General features: G+C 31.8%; 1 protein-coding gene across 1 annotated transcript; it reads right to left on the reverse strand.

Moving 5' to 3' along the window:
• Positions 1–980: 980 nt before the first annotated feature.
• On the reverse strand, positions 981–5,137 carry LOC133673754 (plant intracellular Ras-group-related LRR protein 6-like). Its single transcript, XM_062094643.1, has 3 exons — positions 4,766–5,137; positions 3,718–3,887; positions 981–1,950 (listed from the first exon to the last, which is right to left on the reverse strand). The coding sequence occupies exons 1-3, from the start codon at positions 4,964–4,966 to the stop codon at positions 1,215–1,217; spliced, it is 1,107 nt and encodes a 368-aa protein (XP_061950627.1). The 5' UTR covers positions 4,967–5,137; the 3' UTR covers positions 981–1,214.
• Between the last annotated feature and the right edge of the window lie 6,299 nt (positions 5,138–11,436).

An 11,436-nucleotide genomic window follows, 5' to 3' on the forward strand; every position in this document is an offset into this window, starting at 1 on the left:
ATTCCAATGTTTTGAGGTTATTGAGCAGTGCTAATGGGATTATCTCTTTGTTCTTGATAGTCTTAAGGATTATTAACTTGATCATACTGAAATGGTGATTGATGTTTCATCAATCTTGTGCTAGGAATCGGATTTGAATAAACTGCAGAGCTAGGTTAGACTAATGCTTCTTAATTCTCCCTTTCTTATAGTACTTTGAGGGCGTGGTTAACTAATTTCACTGCAAATCTGCTAGTTTATGCTGTCTTATGCTTTCTCAACTACTGAGACTATTGGTCAAATCCCAATTAGAAGTTTGTCTGAAGTACAAGAAACAATAATAGTTCGAAGAAGATGGGTGTTGCAAATTCTATGAGAGTTGAAAGAGCTATTCAGAGGTCAGGATTACCTATCATTTTAATAGTAATGATTGCTGAATTTTGTTTGTGAAGTGAGAAAACAATAATCAGTATCATGAATTCAATCGCCTTGCTATTTTTTGGATATTTGTGAAGTAAATCGGAATCAGGATGCATGGTCACGAAACACCTATACTTCAACTTCAACTTCAAGCTGCCTTCTCCAACCTTCCTTCTCCTACAAGGCCATTAGAACCATACCCTTCTCTTTAGAGTTTAGTCTGTTACATTGCCACCCATTAGAGTCACTCCGCTTTTCGATATGGAGCTGTCCTCCCCTGTGCACAATAGTGAATGTAGACAAGAAAGATGACCAGAAATTTTACGGACTCGACCTCTAACTACTGGATTCTTACAGCATAGAAGTGAAATGGACACAGAAGAAAGAGAAATGGAAGAGAGAAAATTATAAAAATATATATTTTTTATTGGTGGAACTAAATATCTCTCTTGAATGCTGCAACTATCAAGTAGTAAATTTTTTGAAAGTTTTCTGGCTAGAATATGGCCTAGCTCTAGATAGCAATTTACTTGGATTTGGAATTGAAATTTTGTTATGGTGTCCAGTAAAATATTAGGAAGTAATTGAAATGCATACTAAATATTTGATTCTCAAAACCATATATGAAACAATGACGTCCATTTATTTACAAACCAAAAGTAAGGCACACCCATGTAGACCTAGGTTGGAATATACATGTCTTGGTGGAGTTTTGATCTTCCTCCTACGATGTACTGATGATACGAAGCTCAAACACTCATGCATGCTAAGAATTGACTGGCTTCACAGATGCAACAACAAACAGTCTAGCGGTCCTAAGAGAGATTCTTTGAAGAGAATAGACGACCGGGTGAGAAAATCCTCAAGTATCTAGGAGAAGCTAGGCCTTCAATAGAACGATTCCATGTGTGTTTAGGGGATTTCCCACTGTATGCAGGAGAAGCAAGACCATCAAAGGAGGAGTAATGATCAGGCGTGACATCGAACCCTTCTCTGTCTTTCCTGGACCCAATTCTCCCACTGAAGGTCCCATACTTGACCAACTTACCAACCCATGACTTCTTCTTTGTTGGGCTCTTGTGGCCTGCATTCATCTTCTCACTCAAATACTCCTTGACAAAATGCACCCCTCTCTCCACCACCTCCATTGGCGGAGAAACGAGCGGGTTCCCTTCAACAGACAGCTTTTGCAGCTTCCTTAGGCACCCCATGGAGTCGGGCAAAGTTGTAATCTTGTTATAACTCACGTCCAATTCCACAAGAGATAGAAGGAGGCCAATGGAGTATGGCAAGGTTTCAAGGTATTGGAAGTTTTGGCTTACATTTAGGACCTCTAGATTGATAAGGTTCTCTAAGTCTTCAGGAAGGGACCTTAGATTGTTCAACCTTGCGTCTAGAGTTTTCAAAGTAGTGATGTAGGAGGTAGACATGGGAAGAAACACCAGCTTGTTTGAATTCACCGAGAGCTTCTTGAGGTTAACAAGCTCGAACCCTATGGTGTCTGGTAAGCTGCTTAGCTTGTTGAAGTTGACATTCAATTCTTCTAAAGACCTGAAACAGAAACACAAGATTTTGATATAAACATAATTGAAATGATAATAAACTGCTTCTAATTCACATTTTATTTGATGGTTACATACATAGCCACTCCATTTACTGGATTTCATATTTAGTTAAATTGATTTAATTTTAATATTTGTCTAAAATTACAAATGCACATCTCATCATCATCATAGCTTTAAATTTATACTCTCTCATAACATATCTAAATATTTATAGTAATTAAATGGATGAGATTAATTTTATCTAATAACATGAAAAAAAAAAAGAAATATATAAAAAAATCATTTGTTTTTTTATAAATGGAATGAATTGGATTGCAGAATTTGTTGGACATTTTGATCTAGTTTCCAGGTTACAGATTGGACTAGTTAATCTGAATTTATCCAAATCAATTCAAAACAATGTCATTTTAAAATATTTTTTAAAGTTAAAATGATATCATTTTAATTTTTTTAAATCAAATTAAATTTTGATCGAGTTGGTCAAGTTATACTAGATCAACTCCTATTAAATTTAATTTAAAGTTTGATTTGGATTGGATAGCAAAACTTAGTTTAGCAACACTAGTTTTTTTTTTTTTTTTTCAAAATGAGGGAATCATCTTGAACATATGAAATGAAATTTAAACGGTATTTTGACAATCATGATCAAGACAAATATACATACATACGCAATATGTCCACATCTAAACTGTCATTTTAATCTTTCCACTAAAGTCAAATTAATATTAATTAATTAGCAGTGGAAAAACCGAACAGTGTTAAATACACTTCAAGGGGAAGATCATCATGATCAATATCATAAATAGGTTTTGAACCCTTGGATCCTTTTGGAAAAGCTGTAGTTTTTAGCCGCGTGCCAAAAATTCTAAATCATAATTCAAAAACTATAAAATAAAATAATTAAAGCTTCTAAAAATTGGAAATTACTGTGGATATAATATTAATTATCAAGCATTTTGGATTGTGCTTTGGAATGAATAAAAAAAGAAAAAAAATAGTGGCAGAAACATTTTCTCAACATTAGTGAGCCGATAAATAATTACACCGAGGAACTTTAGTGCAGACAGAAAGATTGACCAGCTCTTTACCTCTCCTCCATGGGTCCAAGCCACCTTTCTTTCTTTGCATGCGTGCTACTATTCCCTAAATTTTAATTCCACATCATCATTGACATTTTCTTTGACTTCTTGGTAATTCTTAACCCTGACCGTCCATAATGCTGTTGTCAAGGTTCTCGCACTATATCTTTTTGCCACATTAAATACTATTTCTAATTCTTGATGATCGATTCATGACTTGATATATATGTATATTTATACGATAAGATTGGAATTAATTAAGAAGGCATACATCCTCAAATTAAAGCTAGGCTCCACAGTGATGGAACAGTGATTACCTAAGAATAAAATGAAATAAAAAAGAAATTAATATATACAAATTAAGGTCTTTAAGTGGCCACACATGATGGTACTGATGATATGGTTACTTAATTTCTAGGTATATGCTTCATTAATTTTCTTTTTTCTTTTTTCTTTTTCCACATCTGGGCTAGTTAATTATTAGTTTGAATATTTGGATCATGATATATCGCACTTGTGAGAGTTATTATTTCGATAATATTTCAACATGAAATATCCGATCAATCCAATCCCATGTCATTAATGGCTCCTGAGGTTAATCGATTAATTATCTTGCTATATGCATAGAAAATATATTTCTGTGAGCAGATCAAGAGCGTCAGGAGACAGCAAACCTGCAATTCTCTATGGTTCTGGGGAGGGACACAAGAAGGTTGCATGAAACATTAAGAGCTTTGAGCTTTGACAAGCACCCAATTGAGTTAGGGAGAGATTTGAGCTGATTTGAGTGAACATCCAACACCACCAAATTTAGCATTCTTGCTGTTAAGGATTCTGGTATCATCTGTCGAATATATAAATAAATTTCTCGATTTGTTAGCTTGGTTCCGTTGTAAGCTGGCCAGTGGAGATATTCAAGTGTACATGTTATAATAAAAGTCAAAGAAATATTTAATGCATGATCATCATGTTCCTAGTTGATTAAAACTAATAATTATGAAATAAACATATAGTAACATGCTACTACATATTCCTCTCTATTTGCTTGTGCTAGGCGTTGAATGCTTAACTATAGTATTAATTAAAACTCACTAATTGTTTGAGATCCAAGAGAGAGTAATAGGTGAGAAATTAAAACCTAAAGAAATATTTGAATAAAAACCTTTTCTTATATATATATAAAGACCAATATTTAGTAGAAATCTTAAGAGCTACGTACGACCGAATAGAGAGAGTGATATATGGTCCAAGAAATATCTTCCAAATTTAACAAAGTGGGGAGACATAAAAAATAATATAAGCTTTCTCTCCCTTTTGTTTTTATTGGAATTAAAAAAAATAGAATGATTATAATTGATAATAAGATTTTTTTTCCCTTTTCTTTTTTTTCCCCAGAAAATTCTCCTTTTCTTTTTCGAAAATTAATAGTATTTTTAATCACTAGTTTTAAACTCAAAGTGGTATCGTGCTGATTCACCAGCTCCAAATGAAATGATTGCTATTCAAAAAAAAAAAAAAACAAAAGCTACGTTTTTTTCCATAAAAAAGAAAATCAAATTAACAACAAAAGGCTGTGTTTTTATCAAAAACAAAAATTTTGTGTTAATATCAATCAAAAATTTGTTTGATTTGACCTCAAGAAAGGTTTCCTTTTGCACTTCAACAAAAAACTTGTTGGGATATATCCATATTCACTCAAGTAGGATGAGAAAATATATATACCTGAAGATCGTTGTTGGAGAGATTAAGCTTGCAAATAGCGGCTAAATTGAGTGAAGGGTTAGGTATACTCTCCAAAGACATACCACTCATATCAACTTCTTCTTCCTCAATTGCCTTCCTTCTCTCCCCCATAACCTTCCTTCTATCTACCCTATTCATCATCTGCTGCTGCTGCTGCTGCTGTATCTGTTCATACATCATCTTTACAACACTGAATCACACAACAAATACATGAGAATGATTCGAAGATAAGATATTTGATGGAGTACTGGTGGTTATATCATAGAACAAAGAAACAAGAACAACAAAGAGAAGGGGACGGGGAAGGGGAAGGGCATGCAATTGTGTGTTTTTTGGGGTCTTTTGATGAGCAAATTTAAGACCCAAGAGCGATTAATATATCATAATAAAGGACGTACGGAGGAGGATGGTGAGCAAGGTAAAAAAAGGGATTGACGTCTTCGGAAGTACAAGGCCGTATTGCTAGGGTTTGCGTGGCCATCTTCACCTTTTTGATAAAGTCAACCTTTTTTTTTTGACATTTATTTTCTTTCTTTTATTTTTTCAATAACGTTTTATTTATTTATTTATGTTGAGGGCCACATCCTACCCACCAATCCCGTTCCCTTTCTTGTCATTATATCCCTCTTGACTTTAATCCCTATCTGGTTTTCCCATTAATGGGAAAAGGAGGATAAATTCAAATGAGTCCCTCAACTATGATGAGACTTCCAAATACATCCCCGAACTACGGCTTAACTAGGCATGCTGTCCTAAATGAATCCACTTTATCAATACTAATGCTACACCGCTATTAGTTTCAACTGAGAAATCTCTTTAGAAATATTTTCTTGTCTCGTACAGACATCAAAGATAAATTATGACACACTTAATTTAAAATATGTTATTCCCATCATCACTTGTAATTTATAACATCACAGACACAATTTTCAAGATGTAATTAAAATATCTTTGAAATAGCTCGAATTGATCAAGAAGTATATGAGATGTTTATAGGTAGAGTAATACTTCGATTGTTTTAGAAAAATGAATCAAACAAAGGAAAATTGAAACTTTCTATTTAAATACAATATTATTTCCCCATTAAAACAACTGCAAAACTTGTTCTTAAAGTTTCAAATTTCAACTGAGTTTAGACAACATATTAATTTGATTTTTGTGATTAGAAATTGACATCACTAATACTATAAGTAGGGACGGAGCTAGGATTATTTGTTAGGAGGGGTCAAAATTAATATAACAAGATATAATATTTGTTTTAATTTATTATACATGAGTTGTAAAATAAAACATGTATAATTTAGTTTTAATCAAATAACTTACTACAAACATATAATGATCTTTGTATAAGGTAAAATGTTTGGAGCAATATCAAATTGAGTCAAATCAATGAAGTTAATTTTATCTTCATAATGTATCCATCACTTTAATGTTCCTGGTCTTTATACCTATCAAATATAAACATACAAAGTATATAAAAAACACTAGTAAAGCGAAGCATTATTTATGTTTGATAAACTTTGAAATAAAGTAAAAAATAATAAAGAATGATTTTTATATATTTATTTTAATTGTGCTCGTCATTCTTTCATATAATAAAAATCATCGATTATCATATCAATTGTGAATCTTTCAGCATTTTCTTTTTCTATATAGACAATCAAATAATTTACAAGAAAATCATCTTCCATTTGATTGTGAAGTCTTATTTTAACAATCTTCATCACTGAAAAAGCTCGTTCAGTAAGCTGTGAGTTATCAATATTTTTTCTCTTTTTTTTAAAAAAAAATCAATTCTTCTTATTTTGTTCATGGTTCAATCTAAAATCAAAACATATATACCGTAAGAAAAAATTGATAATTTTGGTGGCTTTGCTAAAAACAAAAAATATATAAAAAATCCAAGCATAATCAAAACAAACCAATAAAATATATCTAATTAATTAGAAAAAAAATCACTATAATAGGAATTCAAAAGAAATAATTGGTAGAACTAGTAGATCTGAGGGAAAAAAAAAAAGCAAAAATGGTAGAATTATAAAAAAAAATGATCAAATTATTAACAAACATCTCAAAACAAAACAAAATTAGATTTTAAATGTAAGTTACTTTGTTTTGTTTGATGAAAGATAAATTAATTGGTGGCTCTGCTTTAATGTTTTTGTAGAAAAATTTTGCTCATGATTTGTGTTTTTTATTGGCTACAGAATTTATATTAGAATAAATTGATTGCTCTGTTTTTTATTTTACAAAATAATGCTTTTATATTTTTTTTTCCAAGTAAATCAAGAGTAAATTCAAAAGAAATCAAAAGTAAAAGTCACACTTAAATATCACCTCTTTAAAATAAAAAAATATAACATCTCCTCACATTAATTACCCAATAATACCCAGTAATTAAAAAAAATTGTCTCGCGGGGAGGCCGAGCCCTTACTTGCTCCCGCCCCTAACTATAAGGAATTAATTAATTAATTAATCATGATGTAGATGTAAATATGATTAATTATGTGGAGTGAACCGCTCAGTTTTCTTAGGCTCTTGATGGCACATGGCGATGGGTGATCAGCATATAAACAATTAATTAATCCTTATCTTCCCTTCCCTTCCAACAACCAAAATCCAATTTTTTATTTTTATTTTAATTTCAAGTTGGATTATGATACTGCAAGATTGATAAGAGAAGTAGCTTATACAGAGATCGATGGTTGTAGTTTTATATGGAGGGGATCGTGGGGGTGTAGAGAATATTTGGTTGATTTCGATGCCAGCTATATATAACAGGCGGCCAAGCTCCTTAAGGTGAGGTGAGACTTCTTGTTGTTTAACTAAGATGCTTTTGTTCGATTAAAAGAAGAAGATGCTTTTATTATTTAACTAGTAAAAGAAGAAGAAAACGATGATGAAGATGCTTTTATTTTTATTTTTATTTTTATTTTTTATGGTGTTATAACGCTTTAATCAATCATAGATTAATGCTTCATTAATTATGTTAATTTGCTAGTTGAGACTGATTTTTTTTGTTAATTAAGATATAAAGTCCTCTCCCTTGACCATGATCATGAATATATACATTCACAGAAATAACAACCTTTACATGTTGTCCAAGGTTCGATTAGTATTAATTAATAGTTAAAGAAGAGAGAATTAACCTCCTTAATCACTCACTAAACCTAAATCTATACAAACCTATCTCTTAGGGTGAAGAACTAATTCGTAAATATCCATAGTTGGTTGTTCACCTTTGTCTCTGTCTTTATGGCTGTGGATCTTTAAAGGGTTGTTTGCTATTGAAAACAAGATTTGAATTTCTTTTTCATTTTCTAATAAATAAAAACCGACAACGAGTTTTTAAAATTCTTGAAACAAGAAAAATTAATTTTAAATTTATTTAGGACTCGGGTTTTAATTAAATTGATGCCATATTCATATTCGAGATATTTAGATGCACTAAGAATTTAGGATAAATTAGGGTCATGTTGAGACCTGCCATGGAGCATCTCGAGAGTCAAACCATTAAACTATAAAAGCAAAAAGAAAGATAGTGCGTGTGAGCATATTCAAGGGAAGAGAAGAAACAAGTTCAGAAGGCACGGAAGAGCAATTGTGAAGAAGGATTAGGATAAAACACCTAGGAAAGGATATTGTCACTCTATGATAGATTGGAAACAGAATTCTTTTCTTCTTTCTTTTCTTTATTCACCACAATAATTTGTTTACAGAAAAGAAAAAAGTCCAAAAAAAACATAACATGATGACAAAGGACTTGAAATCTGCACAGCAAATCTCGAATTCAAGTCAGGATGTGCATCTCTTGTAAGAGTCTGGAACAGCCGAGATTTTACTCACTCATCTGGATCTACAAAATACGTTTTCTGAGAAATAAGGTTTTCTCGAATAAAAAAAAGAAAAAGAAATAAAAACTATCCATAAGATCATGATCTTAAATGAAAATTTATGTCAAATCATATCTTCTCCTTGAATCTAACTTTAGCTAAATGAACATAATGGAAAGGTACTGGAATGTTTTATAAAGTTACATTTACAGAATATATATATATAATTCTTTGTGTTTTTTTTTTAATTAGAAGGCTCAGGATTTCTTAAGCTACTATAATTCATTGAATCCAAGCCTATTAATATTATATAAACACATGACGAGACTAAGCTTACGAATATATCCGGAATAAGAAATTATAGTTGCTGAGAAACACTAGCAATTTCCGTACGAAGACAAGGAACACGGTTAGGTTATTTGATTATTTTATGCACAGAGAGAGGGATGCAACTCTGGACAACGACGTGGATATCATCAGCTGGCTGATCATCTTCCTCCTCCCATGTCGGTCAAAAATCTCCACAGAAATTATGACAGCTACCAACGGAAAGGGCTTCAGTGCCAGTTTGAATCTGGTGATTGGTCGAAGGGTAATTGTCATTGCAATTTTCAAAGCAGGAGAAGAAATTAAGGACTCCCTATTGGAATCTTATTTGTGCCATTACAATGAAAACCGTACCAAAGTCTGTGCACTCGATTTGATTGAAATAATAATATAGTTTTAATTTTATTTTTTTAAGTCAGTACAGTACAGTATTATTTTGGAATGTTTTTGTTTTTTAACGAGTCAATTATGTCATGTGTTATCGTTGATTTTTATTGGATCAACTATCGAATATTATTTTTGAAACCCATACAAGGTAGATCCTAGATCAACCCAAATTTAAGTTTAATAATTGTGATTTATACTGCTACGACAACCAGAGGGAAAGGATATGGAAAATAAATTAATGAAAATGAAAATAGGAATAAAACTAGAAAAGCATAATAATAAACAATAAATAATTAAAATTAACCAATAAAATATATATTTTTATATATATATAAAAGTTAATACAACTTGATTTAGCAAGCAAGTATTTGCAACACACAACAAGCAAATAACCTAGGATTGTTGGGCTCTCTTCCATACATAATTGTTTTATAGCACACAACATAACAAAATTATCATCAAGGATCGTCAAGTTCTTTTTCAGCCATAGTTGTTCTACAGTACACAGCAAAATAAAATAATCATCGAGAATCGTTGGGCTCTGATAACAACAGAACTAGATGAAAGCATTGAATAAAAGGTTTGTTATAAGTCAAAACCCTAAAAAACCAAGAGCACTATAAATATGGGGGAGTCAATCAAAACATTCAATTTGTATTCATCCATGTCTCCACTAGCCAATATTAAAGAATTATATAAATTATATCTTGGGGGTTCACCTAAGCTTAAAATTTTGAGTGAGATGATTCTTTAACATGATATCAGAGCTTTGTTGACCAAGCAGTCACAAGTTCAAATTTCACTACCCTTATTTTATTTCATAGAGAAATTATATAAATCATATCTTAAGATCTCATTTAACAGCGTAAACTTTTGAATGAGATAGTTTTTTGACAACCAAAAAGCTATTACAACATTTTATATAGAAAAAACTAGAAAACTTTAATTATACTAAATAAAAAAAAATAAACTAAGAAGAATGTTCCTTTCAAATAGAAAAAAAGCTAGAAAAATATCATAAAAGAATAGGAAAATATAAAATAAAATAAACAAAAAAATATCAATTTTCCTATTTAAAAAAAAACTCCCATCAACAAGTATATATATCCCTTTGACAACAACAGAGTGCTGATTCTTTTCTTATGTCAATTCTTTTAGTAACTTGAGCATCTTATGGGTCTCCAAGGCATGGATCGTGGATGGACACGAATTTGTTACTTCCACTAGGATTGGATCCAGGAAACGCCAAGTGATATTTGACTCCATTGAAGCTCATCTCAAGACACGAATTTGTGTTGTCATTTATCAGTATGTTTAAACACGAAGAATCCTCTCCTTTTTCTTTTCTATTTCTAAATTAAAGCAAAAACACAGACCAAAAGGATCATATATTGTGTCCTTAGTCCTTACCAATTTTATCGGGGGTTGAAGGAACTCCACCGCATTAAATATAACTTCATGACTATGCTGATATTTTATTGATGTTATCGCTTTTTTGTGGATTTTTTTATTGTCTTTTTATTTTATTTTTTTAATATATTTTTACAGTGACTTCTCTCACTTAATTTTTTTTCAAGATAAAAATAAAATTACAATCTAATCCTTTGAAATCAAACGATAAATGATACACAACAACTTGTGAATTTCAAAAGAGAGACGAAACACTCTTCAAGTCTCTTTCATCCCCTTCTCTCAACTAAACTAATGCTTCGCATCTAAATGTAAACCCCAACTTTCACTCATTTCATTTTTATTTCTAGCTGTGTTCTGACTTTTGGCCTTTTTGTGGTTTGTGGTGTGTTGTTATGGCAGTGGGTGGCTGGCTGGCTGGCTGGCTGGTGTTGGGTTTTATCGATGATGCGGTTGTTGGGTTAGTTGTAGGTCCAGACCTGTCGTGATTTGAGGGAAAGGGTTGTAGTGATAGAATATTGATCGACCGTAGGGGCTTCGTTAATCTTTGGTTCATGGGTTTCTCAAGTCAGTGTGAAAAGGGGCCCCGTGGAGGATATTTGCCATGCGTGGAAACTGGCTGGTGAAAGATGATGGTTTGAAAAGGGGTGGGTTTAAATAGTTTATATCAACTGGTTATAGAAAATTGAACA

The sequence above is a fragment of the Populus nigra genome, chromosome 15, assembly GCF_951802175.1.
Source record: "Populus nigra chromosome 15, ddPopNigr1.1, whole genome shotgun sequence".
Classification (NCBI taxonomy): Eukaryota; Viridiplantae; Streptophyta; class Magnoliopsida; order Malpighiales; family Salicaceae; genus Populus; species Populus nigra.

Coding starts and splice junctions, on each gene's coding strand:
- LOC133673754 (XM_062094643.1), bottom strand. CDS start 4,966: ATGATGTATGAACAGATACAGCAGCAGCAGCAGCAGCAGATGATGAAT. Junction 3,888..4,765: donor TCTCCAACAACGATCTTCAG/GTATATATATTT, acceptor TATATTCGACAG/ATGATACCAGAATCCTTAAC. Junction 1,951..3,717: donor AGAACCATAGAGAATTGCAG/GTTTGCTGTCTC, acceptor TTTCTGTTTCAG/GTCTTTAGAAGAATTGAATG.